This window comes from Elephantulus edwardii, unplaced genomic scaffold (genome assembly GCF_000299155.1).
Source record: "Elephantulus edwardii isolate Elephantulus edwardi_28Jun2011 unplaced genomic scaffold, EleEdw1.0 scaffold00065, whole genome shotgun sequence".
In the NCBI taxonomy this organism is placed as follows: domain Eukaryota; kingdom Metazoa; phylum Chordata; class Mammalia; order Macroscelidea; family Macroscelididae; genus Elephantulus; species Elephantulus edwardii.
Window position 1 is genome coordinate 7,863,711 of NW_006399815.1, and position 20,485 is coordinate 7,884,195.

General features: G+C 37.6%; 1 protein-coding gene across 1 annotated transcript in view; it reads left to right on the plus strand.

Moving 5' to 3' along the window:
- LOC102857539 (A disintegrin and metalloproteinase with thrombospondin motifs 20-like) overlaps positions 1-20,485 on the plus strand; it is a 280,569-nt gene that overhangs the window by 46,159 nt on the left and 213,925 nt on the right. Inside the window, exon 4 of the mRNA XM_006888233.1 lies at positions 15,645-15,904. Within this exon, the coding sequence (XP_006888295.1) occupies positions 15,645-15,904 (260 nt within the window). The remainder of the gene's footprint in view (positions 1-15,644; positions 15,905-20,485) is intronic.

Here is a 20,485-nt window from a genome sequence, read left to right on the forward strand (position 1 = left end):
GGCCTTTTCTTATTCCTTTGTCTTTGTAATAACCTTTTGCATTCTTCATGGGTGACCTTGGAGGACATTATACTGAATGAAATATCTTAGTCACAAAAGGACAAATATTGTGTAGCACCAATGTTATATAGCAGTACTGACATAGAGGGTTGGGAGGAGGATAGGAAAAGACTGGATAGATAATGAACATTGCATTCTAACAGATGAAGGAAAGAACTATCTGAATAGAATACAGGATTAGACATCCTATGTATGACAACAGTCCAGAATAAGAGGTAAATTGCAAAGTGGACATGGTAAGAGGTAGATATAGGAAGGAAATTGTGTAATAATGAATGAATATTAAAAAAGAAAAAAGTGAACTTGAAGAGAGAGAAGGGAAAGGGAGGGAAGAAAATGTGAAACAAAATTCAAGTTTTTTTTAACTTTTGTTAAAATCATAATTAAAATACAAATTTTTTTAAAAAGCCATAAAAAAAATTAAACTGTATCCGATTTCATATTCTGAATTGCATTTTCATGGATTTCTGTTGTTTATAGTATTGTGTTGGTTGTACTCTTTCTCTTGTGATGGTTTAAAAAAAATTCTTGTTCTTCTCTATTTGTGGTTTCAATGTTTTCTTCCGTCTTTTGTAAATTCTTCAATAGCAGCTCATGTAACTCCATGTCAGTGTATTTCTTCTGTCTTCTTGTCTCTAGGGTGTTTGTTGGATCTGCAATTTGGTTTGCTCTTTTTAGGAGAAGTTTTGTTTTGTTTTTTCATACTGTTTGACGCTGTGTTAAGTTCGTGGTACATGTGAGGCAGTTTGTGTTCTATCTGCATAGGTTATTGACAGTAGGTTGTTGACAGATGTGTGTACGTGCCTGCTCTTCTGAGGCTTGGGAGTTAGTCCCACCTGAATAGATACAGGCCCAGGAAAGAGACACGTTCATTAACAGTGCAGGTCCCAAGTCAAGGTATTTGCCAATGACCAAGCTAGGGTTTATTGGGAGTTATTCTTGCCTCAGATTTCTCTTTTTCTTAATTTTATCTGTAATTTGTTTAGCATTTGTATGGTCAATAAAGTATCTTTCTGGTCCTTTTTGCTTTCAGCCAATATCCATCTTATATCAGGAATGATATTCTTTGAACCAGAGCTACTTCTGAATCTGGCTTGAATTTTTTTTAAGTTCTTGGCTAATGTACTGTTCCAACACCTTTGAATAATTATCAGCAAGATTTTGCTTACATGTGATACTAATGATGTTCTTGTTGCTGACTGTCATCAAGTCTAGCACTGACTCATAGTGATCCTATGAACAAAAGACCCTGAAGCCTTTCTATAACTATTATTATTTATCAAAGTTCCTTAGAGTTTCTAGAGGCATGTTGTTTAAATACAGAGGCCCTCCTGAAGTCTTGTTGACTCTAAACAAGAGGCTTAAATTAAAAAAAAAAAAAAACCAAACCAACCCAAACAACTAGTATAATATATTGTTGTTGAGTCACCCACAACATTTAGCAACCTACAGCAGCTCTAAACCCTACCCTGTCCTGAGCCAGTCTCACTAATTTCGACACACCAAACACCATTGCCCCAGATACTGTATCAATCCATCTCATCTGAGGTCTTCCTCTCCTGTGCTGTCCGTCCACACTTCTGAGCATGATGTCCTTCTCCAAGGACTGGTTTCTGCTGGCCATGTGCCCAAAGTAAATAAAAATCCTAGCCTCCAAGGAAAGACTTGGTTTCACCCTTTCCAAGACAGACCTATTTGTTTTTTTGAAGGTCCATGGTATGTTCAAGACTCTTCTCCAGTACAACTCAAAGGCATCTGTTCTTCTTCCACCATCCTTAGTTGTTGTCCAGCTCTTTGAATCATATCAACTAATTGAGAAGACCATGACCTGCATTAGGTGCATATTTGTATCTGGACTGATGTTGTTGCTTTTCAGCTTTCTGGAGAGGTCCATGACAGCAGATTTCCCAATGCAGTTCGTCTTTTTGATTTCCTGACTGCTAGTGTTAAGAGTGTTGATTGAGCAAGCTGTTGCTAACAACCACAATTTCTTCTCCATCTATCATGGTGTTCCATATTATTTGATAATTTCTGCATCTTGTTGTATCACCATTTTTGTGAATGAAAACAAATAATCTTCAGTCCCTTGGCAAGGTAGCTGTCTTCCAGATATCTTTCTTAGTCTAGAGAGCATGTCCAGAGATGCATCTGTTTGTTAAATATGTCAGTTGGTGTTCTATCAATTTCTGGGGCCTTATTTTTTGGTTGCTTCCTTCAGTAAAACTTGAACTTCTTTCATTGTTACCATTGGTTTTTGATCATATACTACTTCCTAAAATGGTTCAGTCTTGACTTATTCTTTTGTATAATAACTGTCTGGTCCTTTTGTCTTCTTTTCATGCTTCCTGCATCATTCAGTTTTATAAGAATCCTTCGGTATTGCTACTGGAGGCTTGAATTTGTTTTCCGTTTTTTCAGCTTGAGAAATGCTCTTCCCCTTTGGTTTTTTAACCTCAGCTCTTTGTACATTCTCTTATAAGGAGATGTAATTTCTATATTGATTGCTGACAAAGCATATCTGAAAATAATCAGAGCTTATTGATAAGTTAGGCATCTGTCCTCTTGTCAGTTTTAGTTTTGCTATTAGTTTCCATTGAGTTTCTTTGACACATAGTGAACACATATGTGCAGAGAAGAACTGCTTCACAGGTTTTTCAGGACTGCAGCCTTCAGTGTGGATTGAACCTCAACATCAAGAAAACAAAGATTCTCACCACTGGGCCAATTGGCAGCATCTTGATAGATGGTGAAGAGACTGAGATTATTAACAGCTTTAGTTTGCGTGACTCGACAATCATCAACACTCTAGGTATCATCTGCCAGGAAATTAAAAGAGGAATTACAATGGGAAAGTCTGCTGTCAGAGACCTCGCCAAAGTACTGAGGAGCACCTGATCCAGTCTTTGCAATTACTTTCTATGCCTCAGAAAGCTGAACAATGACTAGAGAGGATAGAAAGAGAATTGATGTGTTTGAGCTGTGGTGTTGGAGAAGACTATTGAATATACCATGGACTGCTAAGACAACAAACAGGTTTGTCCTGGAGAGGGTGAAGCCAGGCTGCTCCTTGGAGGCAAGGATTCTGAAGCTTCTGACGTGTTTTAGAGATGTTGCAAGGCGAAACCAGTCCTTGGAGAAGGATGTCATGCTTGGGAGGGTGGAGGGACAGCGCAGGAAGGAAGAGCCTCAATAAGGTGGATTGAGTCAGTGACTGGGGTAATGAGGGTGGGTGGGTCAGAGACAATAAGATTGTCAGAAGATAGAGCAAGGTTTAGGGCTGTTGTGCATAGGATCACTATGAATCGCAGGTGAGTCTACGGCACAGGTCAACAACCACAACAGGCTATGGAAACAGGTTGTCAGATCTGCTGCCTTCTGAGGTTCAGAGGCCTATGGGTGGGTTTGAGGTGAGTTTGAAATGCCACTCTTTCAGCTAGGAACTTGAAATATTGCTACAGAATACTAATTTCAATAAATATTCCAGCTTGCAAAATAAAATCTCTAGGGATCAGTATTCAGAGTGAATTCTAATGGATTTTTTAAGAAAAATGATATATTAAAATACTATAGTGAAATTTATTCCATTGATAAAAGACGTTTAGTTTAAAATTCTTTTCAAGAGATTAAAAAGTAGGCATAGGAGTTTGGTGTAGCACGTTAATACTTTTCATTCTTCATCTGAATTCTTTTGGCATTTAGGTCAGTTGCTTAGTTTGTCTTCATCTCTTTTTTTTTTTTTTTTGCTTATTTTCTGATAAAGTATTGAACTTCAAAATGTAGAAAAACACACTGTAAAGTGCAAAAGTCTTAAAATGTTCTTCCTTTGTATTTTTTAAGTGTAGAGGTTGAGTTACCAGACTGTGAAGAAGCAGTGGTAGATATCCCTTTATCTGTCTCTCTCTCTCTCTGTACTTTAAAGTCTTTGAATTTGTCAGTTAATGTGTAACTACTTTTAACACTCAGTCTACCTAATGATGTCTTATCAGAAGCATCTTAAGTAGAATTAAATGCCTTTATGTCTATACCTTGGGTCCATTTTATCATTCTGCAATGCAAGAAAAGCTAGGCTCTGTATTTTCAGGATAATAACTAGCTAATTCCTATTTTAGTTTTTAAGAAGCAGCATTTTCCATCATGACCCTGGTTACTAAATTCTTAACATTTGTTACCACAGGGGACCTTTAAAAGAGTCACTTGATGTGGATTAGGTGTAATAACTGATACTGAACATCTTGAGTTCATTTTATTATTGTACTATTTACTCACTACTCACTTCTTGAAATTTCACTTAGCCTGTGTCACATGCTCGTGTTTTAAAATATGCACAATAATAGTAACTGATTCAGGGATACAAGGACTTACTGATGTAATGTTTCATTTGTGTTTCAAGTTTTAGCTGTCTACTGCAAGTCCACAATCTTCATAAATTTATTCCTCGTAGATATATTAATCTATGAAACTTATTTAAATAAACAACTGTAAGGCCTTTTATAAACTGCATACCATAATTTAAGAATAAATAAATATTAGCATTTATAAAAATATTGATAAATTATAGAGTTTTGTGGAATTTCAATCAAGGATTAGATAACTGGGCTAATTGGCAGCTTCAAGATTGAAGGAGAAAGATTGAGATTATTAACAACTTCATTTTGCTAGGTACCACAGTCAAAACTCTTGGTACCAGCAGTCAGGAAATAAAAATACGAATTGCATTGGGAAAGTCTGCTGTCAGGGAACTCTCTAGAGTACTGAAGAGCAATGATGTCAGTCTGGAGACTAAGATGTGCCTGATCCAAACCATGGTCTTCACAATTACTTGCTATGTGTCAGAGAGCTATACAATGAATAAGGATGATAGAAAAAGAATCAATGCCTTTGAGTTATGGTTCAAGAGAACAGTATTGAGCATACTGTGGATTGCTAGGTCAGTTCAAGAGAGTGTGAAACCAAGCTCTTGAGGCAAGGATTCTTAAGCTCCTTCTCACATACTTTGGGCACATGGCCAGGAGGGTGCAGTCTTAGAGAAGCACATTATGCTTGTAAGGGTGGAGTGACAGCGGAGGGGAAGAAGTTCGAGAATGAGATGGACTGACTCAGTGACTGGAGAAATGGGATTGGTCTGTCAGAGACAATAAGATTTTCTCAGGATAGAGCAGGATTTAGAGCTGTTGTACCTAGCGCCACTATGAGTCACAGGCGACTTGATGACACATAACAACAACAACAAAAACATTAATATATTCCAGAATTGTATTTTTTATTATGTTGCTATGAGCAGTTTATTCAACTTTTCTGCTCCTTAAATTTCACTTGTGTAAAATAAGGATGATTACAGTTTCTACATTATAAGAATCTATGTTGTTGTTCTTGTTATGTACTGTCGAGTTGCTTGCGACTCATAGTAACCCTATGTACAACAGCCCTAAACTCTGCTCTGTCCTGTGCCAATCACACTTCTCCAGCACTCCCATCCTGATTACCCCAGTCACCGAATCAATCCACCTCATAGAGGGCCTTCCCCTCCTGCGCTGACCCTCCACCCTCCCAAGCCTGATGTCCTTCTCCAAGGACCAGTCCCGCCTTACAACATGTCCAAAGTATGTCAAATGAAGCCTCAGAATCCTTGCCTCCAAGACTAAGAATCTATAAGTAAACAAAAATCATCACCGCTGGACCAATGGATACATCATGACAGATGGTGAAAAGATTGAAATTGTCAACAACTTCATGGTACTTGGATCCACAATCACCATCCTTGATACTTACAATCAAGATATAGAAGACTTTTTGCCTTGAGAAAATCTGCCTTCAAGGACTTCTCCAAAGTGCTAAAGAACAATGATGATAGTTTGAAGACTAAGATATAGCTCATCCAAGCCATGGTCTTTTCATTTACTTCCTGTGCATCTGAAAGTTGGACATTGATTAAAGATGACAGAGGAAGAATCAATAAGTTGAATTGTGGTGTTGGAGAAGAGTACTGAATATCCCATAGACTTCCAAAAGAACAAATGTGTCTTAGAGGAACTTAGAGGCAAGGATGATGAAAATTCATCTAAAGTATATTGGACATGTTGTTAAGAAGGGCCAGTCCTTAGAAAAAGACATCATATGTGGAAAGGTGTAAGGTTAGCAAAAGAGAGAAAGAACCTTAGCAAATTGGATTGATATGGTGACTAACAGTTGGCTCAAATATATCAGAGATGATGAGCCTGGCACAGGATAGGGCAAGGTTCAGATCTGTTGTTGTTCATAGGATCACTTCAGCATGAATTAAAGACAACTTGATATCACCTAACAACAACCTTATGAAGTAACTGATAATGAAATAAAGCCAAACCATTATCAGGAATCCTGAAGAAGCAACCCCATGTGTTACATAATAGAACTATTCCACTGAAACTTCTTGACTGTAATGTTGTGTATGCACATTTCCAGGGCATGAACCACCAACCTTTTGCTTAATACTTGGCACAAACAACTGGTCTTACCAAGGAATCTTATTTATGTTTAAGGAGGTAACGTATGTCAAGTATACTAAAACCTAATCATAGCTGGTAATCTAGAAATATTATTCTTCTTATTCTTAATATTACGATTATTAATTTAAAAACTCAATAGTGGCAGCATAGGGCACAAGATGAATTCACAGACCACTTGAAGTTATTAGAAAATGCTAGGTTTCACATTATCTTGGTTGTGATCACATTTTATTTATTCATATTTTATTTTAAGCTACATTGCTATGGTCTTTGCAATCACTTGTTATGCATCAGAGAGTTGGACAATGACTAGGGAGGACAGAAGGAGAATTGACGCCTTTGAGCTGTGGTGCTGGAGAAGAGTATGTACCATGGACTGCCAAGGAAACAAACAGATTCATCCTGGAGAGGATTAAACCAAGCCACTCCTTGGAGGCAAGGATTCTGGGGCTTCATCTGACATACTTTGGACATGTTGCAAGGAGGGACAGGTCCTTGGAGAGGGACATCATGCTTGGGAGGGTGGAGTGACAGTGCAAGAAGGGAAGACCCTCTATGAGGAGGATTGATTCAGTAACTGGGGTAATCGGGATGGGAGTGTCAGAGGCAGTGCGATTGGCACAGGATAGAGCAGGGTTTAGGGCTGTTGTACATAGGGTCGCTATGAGTCGCACACGACTCGACGGCACATACCAACAACAACAACAACATTGAATTGGAAGTTTTGGGGATAGTTAATAGATACTGATTTTTAATGGACATTGTTCTATTGTTGTTAGATGTTGTTGAGTCAACTGTCACTCAGAGACCTTATGAACAAAAGATCTGAACCCAGTTCTATCCTGTGCCATCCTCACATTTCCTAACACACATGAGCCCACTGTGGCAGTCGCAGTGTCAGTCCACCTGGTCGAGGGTCTTCCTCCACCAACTATTCACCCCTTCCAGCATCATGTCTTCTCCAGGGAATAGTGCCTCCTAGCAACATGCCCAAAGTAAGTTAGGTGAAGGCTCATCCTTGCCTCATCCTTGCCTCCAAAGAGCACTCTGACTACACCCTCTCCGGGACATATCTGTTTGTTCTTTGGGCTGGCCTTGGGATATTCAGTGATTTTCTCCAACACCACAGCTCAAAGACATCCATTCTTCTGTCATCTTTATTCATTGTCCAGCTTTTAGATGCATATAACAAGTGATCAGAAAGACTATGGCCTGAAATAGATGCACCTTAGTCCTTAAACTGACATCATTATTTCTCAATAATTTAGAGAGGTCCATAACTGCAGATTTTCCCAGTGAAATATGTCTCCTTAATTTTAAATCCAAGTAAGATGAAGCTGTTGACAGTTTCCATCTCCTCTCCATCTATCTATAGATGTTGCCTATTGCTCCAGTGGTAAATATCTTTGTTTTCTTGACATTGAGATGCAGTTTGTACTGAAGGCTGCATTCCTTGATCTTCTGCAACAAGTGCTTCAAGTGTTCCTCACTTTAGCAAGAAAGGTTGTGCCATGAGCATAACACTGGTTATTGATGAGTCTCCTTCCAATCCTGATACCAAATTCCCCTTCAGAGTTCAGTTAACAGAAAAATGTCTAATAGTGCTTTATTATGTGCAAAGGCATTTGACTGTGTGGATCATAACAAGTTGTGGCTGACATTGAGAAGAATAAGAGTCTCAGAGCACTTAATTGTGCTCATGCAGAACCTATACCTGGATTATGAGGCTGTTGTGTGAACAGAGCAGGGGAACACTGCATGATTTAAAATTGAGAAGAGAGTGTGTCAGGGTTGTATTCTCTCTCTAAACCTGTATGGAGAAATATATATTTGTATGCTTAGCAAATTTTTAATAGATAGAAAATGCTAATGATTTTAAAATAAGATTTGTCTGAATTTATTTAAAAATATATGATTATGTTCTATAAAGTATGTTGCCGGATCTGGTCAAGTGCAGAATAGTATTAACAATCCTAAACTGTGTATAGGAAGATGTGGGGGCATAGTTGTAACATAGTTTAAATCCGCCAGCTGCTCTGTGGGAGAAAGCTGGGCAGTCTCTTCCCACGGGATTAATAGCCTCTGGAAACCCACTGGAAGGTTAGCTATGGGTCGATTCTGACTCAATGCTATTCAACAGAAACAACAATCTGTATGTACAGTTACGGATCAATATTATACTTGTTATTAGAAGAGTAAAAAGCAACCAATTCAGTACCAGCCTAAAGACACATGGTTCAAATCCATCAGAAGCTTTGCAGGAGAAAAATGGACAATTATTTCCTCCCATGGGATTTATAGTCCCTGAGAACCTGCTAGAAGGTCAGTTGTGAGTCAGTTCCTATGAGGGCACACAACAAGAACAACAACACTGCTGACCCTCTGGGTAGACCAACGTTTTGTTCTTCTTCTTAATATAGTCTTTTTTGCCTTTTCTCTTCCCTCTGCTCTTTTTCCTTTTCTTTCTTCTCATTCTTTTCCAACTATTCATCATGTCTCCTTTCTTTCTCTTCTTTTTCTTCTTTCAATGGAGGTTTATTGGCATTTTAGAATATTGGAATGCATTGACTAATATTGTTTTCAATGTTTAAGGAATTTATAGCTTGAGTGTACTAGCAGCTTTGGTTAGTGGTAGGTTAATAGGAAAGGTTTGGGTTTTATCTCGTGGGAAACAAGAATTTATAGTAGATTCTTGAATAAAGATGAGATAAATGAATGTTCCCAAAATCTTGAAAGTAAGTGAAGGATAAATAGGAGGCAAAAGAGATTGAAGATTACACAATCTTCAATGAGTAATTTTGCATTCCTGATGATAATAATGCCATTCTAAGGTTAGGACAGATGAGCATTTTCTGTATAGGTCACTGTCTGCAGCCTTCAATATTGATTGAAGCTCGACATCAAGAAAACAAAGATTCTCACCTCTTGACCAATTGCAACATTATGATAGACAGTGAAGAGATTGAGATTGTTAACAGCTTCAGCTTGCTTGGTTCCACAGTCAACACTCTTGGTAACAGCAGCCAGGAAATCAAAAGATGACTTGTATTGGGAAAGTCTACTTTCAAGGAACTTCTCTAGAGTGCTGAAAAACAATGATGTCAATCTAGAGACTAAGGTGCACCTGATACAGGCAAATTGATGCCTTCGAGTTGAGGTGCTGGAGAAGAACATTGAATATAGCATGGACTTCTAGGAGATCAAAGAGGTTCATCCTGGAGAGGGTGAAGCCAAGCCACTCCTTGGAGGCAAGAATTTTGAAGCTTCATCTGACATACTTTAGGCATGTTGCCAGAAGGGACCTGCCTTTGGAGAAGGACATCAAGATTGTAAGGGCACAGGGACAGCACAGGAGAGGAAGACCCTGGATGAGATGAATTGACTCGGTGACTGGAATAGTGGGGATAGATGTGTCAGAGACAATGAGGTTGGCCCAAGATAGAGCAGGGTTGAGAGCTGTTGTACATAGGGCTGCTATCAGTCACAGGCACAGAACAACAAGGTAAGGACATTGTTGAACAAGCAAGAGCATTGTTGAAAATAGGGACATTTCTTAATGTAAGAAACTTGATGACTACATACAAAGAATGAGAAAATAAAAGGAAAAGTCTAATGGTAATGTCTAATTTTGAATGCATGTTAAAGATCTCTCCCGTTGCCACAGAGTTGGAATTGATTCATAGCTCATTCTGTAGCAGGTTTTCAGAGGAAGTTGCCATCACTCTTACTTGGGGCAGCTGGTAGGTTTGAACAACCTGCCTTAGTGTTGGCAGCACAACTCCGTACCCAGTAGGCCACAAGAATTGCCTTTATAGGTGTTGGGATGATATTGCCACATTATAGAATTAGTAGACTAGGGTAAGGAAGGACAATTATTAGAATTAATAATTCTATGTTTTTTTAATATTAGAAGACAATAGGGAATTGAAGTGGACTTATAGGCTTCTAATTATATTATTATTTAACAGAATGTTCTTAGTAATTTATATTCTTTTGAATTATCACTTAACATTCTCTTGGAATGTAGTAGGCTGCTATAAGGATTATATTCACTGATGTAATTTTTAATATCTTATGCTCTAGTAGGCAGATTATCTTTGTTGCATGATGTGCGTGATTTGATGGTTTGTTTTGGTCTAAATTAGTTTTGGGTCATAATACGCTTGTTATTAATAAAGGGCAAGACATCATTTTAACATTTGACTCAGTGGAACATAAATAGAAAGAGAAGCATTGCAAAGAAGTGATGTCATTGAATTGGTGTGTGAGCATTGAATAATGAGCATTTATTTAGGGTATTGGGAAAGGTCACTTTTATCATCAGTTATTATCTTTGTTTCATAGAAATTTTTTTAAAAAAGGTAACAAGAGTAAAGCTTTACCTTATACAAGAATTTATTTTTTTTTAAAATAATAAGGCTTTCTTTTTCTTCCAAAAGTAGCATCTTTCTTGGTGGTTCAAATCCACCAGTGGCCTCACAAGAGAAAAATGGGCAATCTTCTCAATTTTTTATGTAACTGAAAGCTAAAAAATATATTCTTTTAGAAATATATTTGAATAAGACTAAATGAAAAAAGCATTAGACCATAATAAACTGGTGACTGATTGGAAGAGATCCATATGTGTTCCCATTCCCAAAAAGGTAATCCAACAGAATGTGATAAATGTCTAACAGTATCGTTAATATCACATGCAAGCAAACTACTGCTGAAGGACATTCAGAAGTGGGTAGAATAGTACATGGATAGGGAACTTCCAGAAGTTCAAGAAGGATAGAGAAAGGGCCATAGCACCAGGAATATTAATGCTGATGTCAGATAAGATCCTGACTGAAAGTAAAGAATAATAGAAGAATGTCATGCTTTATTGGCTATGCAAAGGCATTTAACTGTGTGAATCATAAGTTATAGCTAACATTGAGAAAAATGGGAATCCTAGAACACTTAATTTTGCTTAGGCAAAAACCTATACTTTATACTAAGAGGCTGTTGTGCAAACAGGGCGAGGGAACATTACATGGTTTAAAATGAAGAAAGATGTGCATCAGGGTTATATCCTCTCTGCATTCCTATTAAATCTGTATGTTATTGTTATGTGCCGTTGAGTCACTTGCGACTCATAGCGACCTTGTGTACAACAGCCCTAAACTCTGCTCTGTCCTGTGCCAATAGCACTGTCTCCAATACACCCATCCTGATTACCCCAGTCACTGAATCAATCCACCTTCTCCTCCTGCGTGGTCCCTCCACCCTCCCAAGCATGATGTCCCTCTCCAAAGACCGGTCCCTCCTTACAACATGTCCAAAGTATGTTAGACAGAGCCTCAGAATCCTTGTCTCCAAGGAGCCGCCCAGTTTAACCCTTTCCACGATGAAAGTGTTTGTTTTCCTAGCAGTCCATGGAACCCTCAATACTCTTCTCCAGCACCACAGCTCAAAGACATCAATTCTCCTTCTATCCTCCTTAGTCATTGTCCAACTCTCTGATGCATAACAAGTGATAGCAAAGACCATGACCTGTATCAGATGCACCTTAGTCTCTCAGTACTTTGGAGAGGTCCCTAACAGCAGACTTTCCCATGGCAATATGTCTTTTAATTTCCTGGCTACTGGTGATGAGAGTGTTGACTGGAGCCAAGCAAACTAAAGCTGTGAACAATCTCAGTCTCTTTACCATCCATCCTGACTCTGCCAGTTGGCCCAGTGGTGAGAATCTTTGTCTTCTTGACATTGAGCCTCGATCGATATTGGAGGCTGCAGTCCTTGACCCTCTGCAGCAAACGCTTCAGGTCCTCTTCAGTTTCAGCAAGCAGAGTTGTGTCATCTGCATAACGCAGATTGTTGATAGATCTTCCATCAATCTTGACCCCACATTTCTCCTCATAGAGCCCAGCCTCGTGGATGATCTGTTCTGCATATAGTTTGAAAAGGTATGGAGACAGGACACATCCCTGGTGTACGCCCCTCCCAATTTTGACCCATGCAGTGTTTCCTTGCTCTGTTCTGATGACTGCCTCTTGGTCCAAGTATAGTTTTCTCATTGGCACAATCAAGTGTTCTGGGATTCCCATTCTTCTCAGAGTCAGCCACACTTTGTTATGATCCACACAGTCAAACGCCTTTGCATAGTAAATGAAACACAGATAGACATTCCTCTGGTATTCCCTGCTTTCAGCCAAGATCCATCTAACATTAGCTACAATATCCCTAGTACCACGACCCCATCTAAACCCAGCCTGGACTTTTGGCAGTTCTCTGCTGGTGTATTGTTCCTGTCATTTTGGATAATCTTCAGTAGAATCTTGCTTGCATGTGAATCAATGATATTGTTCTATAGTTTCCACACTCTGTTGGGTCACCCTTCTTTGGGATGGGAACAAATGTAGATCTCTTCCTGTCAGCTGGCCAAGTGGTTGTTCTCCAGATTTCTTGACACAACTCTGTATACTAAGCAAAACATTTAAGAAGCTAGACTCTATGAAGAAGAAAGTGGGATCAGGACCATGGAAGACTCATCAATAACCAGTATTAGGCAGATTACACAACTTTGCTTGCTTGAACATAAGGAAGACTTGAAGCAGTTGCTTCAAGAAAATAAAAGACTATACCCTTCAATATGGATTGAATTTCAACGTCAAGAACCCAAAAAGTCTTACCACTGGAATGATAGCCAGCAACATGAAAGATAGAGAAAAGATTGAAGTTGCCAATGATTTCTTCTTACTTGGATCCATAATCAACAACTTTAGTACAAGCAGCCAGGAAATCAGGAGACATAGCACTGGAAAAATCTGAAGTCAAGAACCTCTCCAAATTATTGAGGAGCACTGATGCCAGTTTGAGGACTAAGGTGCATCTGATTCAGGCCATGGTCTTTCTGATTACTTTCTATGCCTTTATGAGTTAGGCTATGAATAAGGATGACAGAATTCATGCCTTTGAATGATGGTGTTGGAGAAGAGTATTGAATATATCATGTATTGAAAACAAGAACAAATATGTTTTGAAGAAAGTGCAGGCAGAGTGCTTCTTGCAGGCAGGATGAAGGCATATTTCTTCTCAGTAGAGGGGCTGCTTACAGCCCATGCTGAAAACAATATTAGATGCTGCTTCATTAACCAACACAGTTAACTTCTTTCCTAGTAGATGCTGACTGTGGACAGGGGAGCATCTCTCCATAGTATTATTGTTATGTGCCATCAAGTTACCTGCAACTCATAGTGACTCTCTCTACAACAGTTCTGAAGCCTGCCCTGTCCCAAGTCAGTCTTACTGACTCTTACACACTTACCCCCATTAACCCAGTAACTGTTATCGATCCATCTCATGGGGTCTTCCTCTCCTGCGCTGTGCCTCCACTCTTTTGAGCGTGATGTCCTTCTCCAAGGGCTGGTCCCCTCCTAGCCATGTGCACAAAGTATGTGAGACAGAACTTGAAAATCCTAGCCTCCAAGGAGAAACTTGGTTTTATCCGTGCTAAGACAAATCTATTTGCTTTCTTGGTGGTCCATACTACTTGGTGTTTAGGTCTCTGCTGCTTTTTTGTTATGAATAGACATTAGTTCTCATTTTTGACTACTATGAATTAAGCTGCTATTAGTATTTTTTTTAATTCTTTTTTGGGATATGTACTTTCATTGTTCGTGCACATATACATGGAGTAAAATTGCATAGAATAGATACATGTTTAATTTGACTAGAAATTGTCAGATATTTTACAAGTGTGATTGTACCTCTTTACGTCCCTACCAGCAATGCATGAGAATTTTACTTGTTCTATGTATTTTTCAACTGTATTCTTTATCAGTCTTTTTAATTTAACATTTCTGGAAAGTTAAATCATTGTGTGTGTGTGTGTGTGCCTATCTCCTGCAAATTTTTATTTAAGTATTTAGAATTTGAATTTTATTCTTAAATACATACTCATTTATGTTCTTCTCACCAAAATGTAAACTTTGTGAGATGCAGTTTGTTTCTTAGTTTCTAAACATTTCCTAACATATAGTATGTCCACACTAATTATTTTGAATAAATGACTTGGATGGACAAATGAATAAACTTATGCATGGCTATTTAACATCTTTCTGATAACTATGAAATTTGTGTGTACCAGATATATCTCAAAGGTTCAATAATTGGTCATGATTATTTTAGTGTTTGAGTATGTGAGAAGGAATATGATAGAAATGTTTTAGGACTAGGCCCTCAGGTTTCAAATTTTGTAAAGATACCTTTTCAGTTCTAAGATTACAGTAATATGAAAACTTCATATGATATTAAGAATTATAAAAAGAATTTCCTCTGTGGAAACTTAATGTTTAAGATTTTTTAAGATGTTTTAAGATGTTTCTTTTTAGGATTATGGCTTATTAAAAATGGAATGAATTAATGTCTTTGAAAATGATAATTTTCCACTATCATAAACAAGAATTTTGGAATTGTTTCTATAAATGCATAGGTATCACAAATAGTTGCTGTAATAATTTCTAATGCTCAGTGACTATAATTGGGGTATTGATATGTAAAAACAGCATAATAAAAGTCATTATAAAATTATATGTCAACAATTTGTTTTTTCTTGATTTGAAAAGCCACTGATTTTAAAGTGAGTTGGTCTTATAGTAGTATTTATGCTTTTCACTTGTTGCTTAACAACAAATTGGCTTTGGTTTATATTGTATGATATTTTCATTTTTTCATGACCAAATATCACTATTTGATAATAAGTTTAATCCTAAGGCTTTAATTTACATGCTTAAAGAGCATAGGGATTTCTTGACTAATTTTTGATTTCTATTTTGGTTTCAGCTTAATAGTTAAGTAGTTATGCTTGTTAAAATAAGACTCAGATATAATTTTGGAAGTGCAGTCTCTAAAAATATAAACATCTTATAAGCTTTTAATTACCATGAATAATAATACTCATGATAATGTACAATCCCGTTTTGAATAATAATTTCTTTTTATCCTTTTATTGATTCATACTGGAAGCAGATATGTAAGTATTAAATATTTTTCACTATTCGGTTTTCTTAAGAATTTGTGGTCACATCCGGTTTAATGGCTCTACATTTTATTTTATTTTTCTTTTCTTCCTAGAGAGTCAAATAAAGCAAACCACTTTACCCTTTGGTAACGATAGCAACACTAATGAAGATCTTAATACCAAAAAGAAAATAGTTTTACAATACCCTCAAAAAAATGTATCACAGAAAAATGAAAGAAGTCAATTACATTCCAGGAGAAAACGGTTCTTATCACATCCAAGATATGTGGAAGTTATGGTTGCAGCTGATATGAAAATGCTTCGCTATCATGGACAGAATTTACAACACTACATACTAACTCTGATGGCAATTGTAAGTAAACATAGCTTTTCTATTTCCTAAAATAGTTATTAACCTTGTCATATTGAAATAAAACATGACTCCCCCCAAAAGAACTATATATGAGAATAAAAGAAAAAATAAAATTTTACTGGAACTTAGGTTAAATAAATGAATATACAATTAATATCTCATTCTTTTAGTTGGCAGTTTTCTAAAACAATTTAATATCCTTGAAATCTATCCTTGAGTTTCTCACATGAATGGCTTCTGCCCCCTAGTGACAGGGAAGAAAATGATAGCGTCCTGAGGGCTCAGCAAGGTGCTATCTAAGACTACACATTTGTCCAAATCAGTAATTGAGACACATGATCCTTTACTTTAAAAATACATTTGTGATAATAAAATGATAAGATACTAATTAGAATGGCTTGGTGAATTTGGGATCGAAACTCATAGAAGCCTCAAGAGGCCTTGACATGATTTTAATACTTACTGCTGCCAAGGAGCTGTTACTATCCAAGGACCTAAATTCTAGGTCTCTTGAAAAGCACCACTTCTCCAGTGGCACCTTGGAGCTTCTCACAGGCCTTTAGAGCACATATTGCTTGCAACATTTATACAGATACAGGTTACTCAGAAAAACTCTTGTCTGGAGATACTTCTATTCCTACATCATACTTCTGCTTAGGAAAAGAAAAGTTGATCAGGATATATCTATACACAAAATAAAATTGCCATTGAGTTGATTCTAACTTTTGGTGACCCCAAAAAGAATGATATAATTATTTAGTTGTGTCTGTCTGGTTCATTAGGAAGAGATACAAATGAGAACATTGAAGTGGAGAATGCCAGTCTCTGGTATTAACTATATGGAGCACTGTGGAGTAAATGTTGCAATTAAAAATAGTTGAAGGAAATGACATTTTAAAAATTTGGAAGAGATTAAAGAAAAATTTTGTAAGTTTTACAGTTTTATTGAAGCCTGGTAAATGACAGATAGAACTCATGCAATATTATTCAAAATGGTTGACTCTGGAGAACATTATGCTGAGTGAAATATCCCAGTCACAAAAGGACAAATATTACATGATGCCACTGTTGTAGAATGGGACTGTCCTTGGGGTTGGGGAGAGACTGAGTAAGATGGGTTCAATAATGTATATTGCACTGAAACAGAGGAGGGAGAGAACCGTTTAAAAGAGAGATGTAACTGGGTATTTCTGTCATCACAGGAGACTAGAGCGAGGGCTGCATGGTGGAGGGGACCTGGGGGAGGGTTTGTAAAACAATGAAAGAATCTTTTCTTTTACTTTTCCATAATTTTTGGACTCATGTACTTATAACTTGTTAGTCAAATTTGTGTCTTCTAGGTTGCAACACCCCCATGATACATCTTCAAGGATATGTACATGTACAGCCAAGCACAATCAATAAGAGTGCATCTGAATTCCAAAATCAATCTCCATAATAGTCTATGTGTTTCCTACTGCCAAAGGGGCCCTTTAGAGTAGTGAGAGAAGATCTTCACCCTGAAACCCACAGCGTCCCTTTTCAGCAGGAAGTAGCTAAGAGAATACGCCGTCCCCTTTTCCTTATGACTCAGGGTGAAGTCTCTCTCAGGGAGGAGTGATAGGGAATGGCAAAGGATACACTGACAAAGAAGATTAATCAGAACTGGCTTTGACAAGCACTGTGGCATTTGGACAAGAACAAACTGGGAGGAGGGTAGAGAGAATAGTGCAACAATGAATGAGTGGAAGCCCAAAATCTCTGTAAATGTTTATGAAAATTAATAAAATATAATTATAGAAAAAAAATTTGGAAGAGATCAAAGAAAAATTTTGTAAGTTTTACAGTTTTATTGAAGCCTGGTAAATGACAGATAAGTTGAATGTTGATTCCTGAGGTATTTGGGAGAGCAAATAATATTTATTGCCATCTCTCACTCCACAGAAATATACTTTGGAGAAAAATAAATCAGTGCCATTACTGTTGGAAGGTCATTGTCACATGTCTTGAAGTATATGTGGGAAGTTTAAATGCAGAGTTAATACCCAGAGCTCTGTGCAGACAAAACAGACCTTTTGGCTTTATGGAAAGCAAATTTGCTTCAGAGAGTACTTACCAACAAACCAATGCTTGTTCGTGTTGTTTCTTATATTTCTAGTCCCATTATAAAAAGAGTAGATTTTAGTCGAACAAGAGAAGCTTGTAGAGGCAGGTAGCTAATTACGGTAAATTTCCATTCACAAGGAGAAGATCCTGCCAAAGTTGGGAAACAACAAACAGGTCAGCTGTGAGTTGGTTCAGAAATGGAATATTTCGGGTTTTGTATTTCCACCCTCTTCTTCCCTCCACCAATTTATAAGCAGACAAGAAGTTTATTTATTGAAGCACACAATACTGTTCAATACTGTTATTGGATAATATAAGAAAAAGTCAAGAAAATATGATTTAAACTTGAATAAAGTGCTTTTGTGTATTAAGCTCTAGATATAGTGAGGAAATGGCTGTATGCTGTGAACAGTGAGTAAAGAGGTATTACATACGACTTGGAGAGAAGGTTGTTTACAATTAAGTGAAGAATTTTACTACCTTCTCAAGCTCTTTCTTTGTTTTCGGTAACCTAATAAATGTCTAAGTGCTGTGGTAGAGAAAGAATTTGTCACTTAATTATTATTTTTTTTTTTTTAGGCAACTATTATTTTCGGGAACATTTTCAGGGAATTATTTTGTTGTTGTTGTAAGGTGCTGTCTAAACAGACTACAACTCAAAATGGCCCTGTGAAAAACAGTTCTGAGCTTGGCTCTACCTTGTGTCCTCCTTGTGATCCTGTCATGTTAAAACCCATTGTTGTAATTACCGTGTCATTCCATCTCTTTAGAGGTGTTTCCCTCTTTTGCTGACCCTGTCTCTCTACCTTTCCCAGCATAATTTCTTTTTTTTTTCCAAAGACTGGCCCTTTCTGACAACATACTGAAAGTAGGAAGATAAAGTTTCACCATCCTTGTCTCTAAGGAGCCTGGCTGCACTTCTCTCAAGACAGATTTATTTGCTCTGTGGCAGTCTGTGGGATATTCAGTACTTTCACCAACACCGCAATACATGTAAACATAGTTGGATAATCTCAGTGAGGAACAACCCCATGGTGGAAATACTACAAGTGGGCGCCTTTAGCAAATAGAAATTTATTCTCTTACTGTCTGGGAGGCTGGAAATCCCAATTCAGGGTGCTGACTCTAGGGGAAGCCTTCCTCTTTCTGTTGATTCTTCAGAAAAATGCTTCTTTGCTTCTCTATCTGTAGGCCCAGCATTCTAAGGGAGTTTCCAAGTCTTGTCTTGGTCTTTCCCTCTGTTGGGGAACTTTACAGCACAGGGACAAGAGAGTCCAGACAGAAACATTCCAGTCCTGGTGATCCCTTCTTGGTGATACTGAGGTCTTGCTGTTGGCTTGCTCTTACCTTTCTTGCCTTTTTATTGTATTAGATAAAAGATAAGACAGGCTACACCCCAGGGAAATGTGCCTTACATCTGATCAGAATGTAATGAGATTGAGGGATATTGCATTCTACCCTTAATCCTTTTACAGCAGATTGGTTTATCAGATACTGGGAGATCATTACATAACTTCCATAGTACATTTCAGACAGGAGTTTTTAGGGAAACACAATTCAATTCAGATAGTAGTGTATGTTGTTGTTGTCGAAACCAACCCATAGCTGACCCCTTGGCAGGTTTTCAGAGGCAGTTATTGGCATGGAAGGAGATTGCCCATCTTTCTCCCGTAGAGCAGCTAGTGGAGTCAAACCATGTGCCTTTGAGATTGCAGCACACAGCCTCTTACCACTAGGCTACCAGAGCTCCCTTGTAGTGTATTGTTGTTGTTGCATACTGTTGAGTTTGAACCAACCCGTAGCTGACTCACAGCTGACCCTCCAGGGGATTTTCATAGGCACGTAATCACCTGGGAGGAGATAGTGTACAGTGAGTGTATATAATGAGGTAAATTTATCAAATAAACAGAGATAGTTGACTAGCTGATATTTTATTGCTTTTATCCTTAAAACATTTAGATGACACATTAAAATGGCACTTTGATATGTTATTACACAACCCAAATATATATGACCTAGAGCAATTATTTTATTCCTTTTTTATTTCCTTATAACTTGGGGAGCTGTAGAGGTCTGATGTGTTGGAGATGGTAATGTTTGCTCAGGATATGGCAAAGGTTCAGAGCCATTGTTCATAGAATCACTATGAGTCATGGTCTACCTGACAGCACATAACAACAACAGTGGTCTACTGTCAACCTAAAAGCAGTTTGAGTCCACCAGTGACTCAGAGAAAGATGAACAATCACCTCCTGTATGTGCAATTTATATTCTCTGAAAACCTCTTGGAAGATCAGGTATAAGTTGGTTCTAACATAACAACAACAACAGCAGTTCTAGTTTAACTCTGAAAATATTTACTATGTATTAAAGACCTTCATACTCTATTGTGTATTAAGTTTGTGACAAATAATGTGACTACTATAAAGTAAATTTAAGGATTAATATATAATCCTAAAGAACTAGTCTTGTTTGTGAAAACATATATCTACTGTT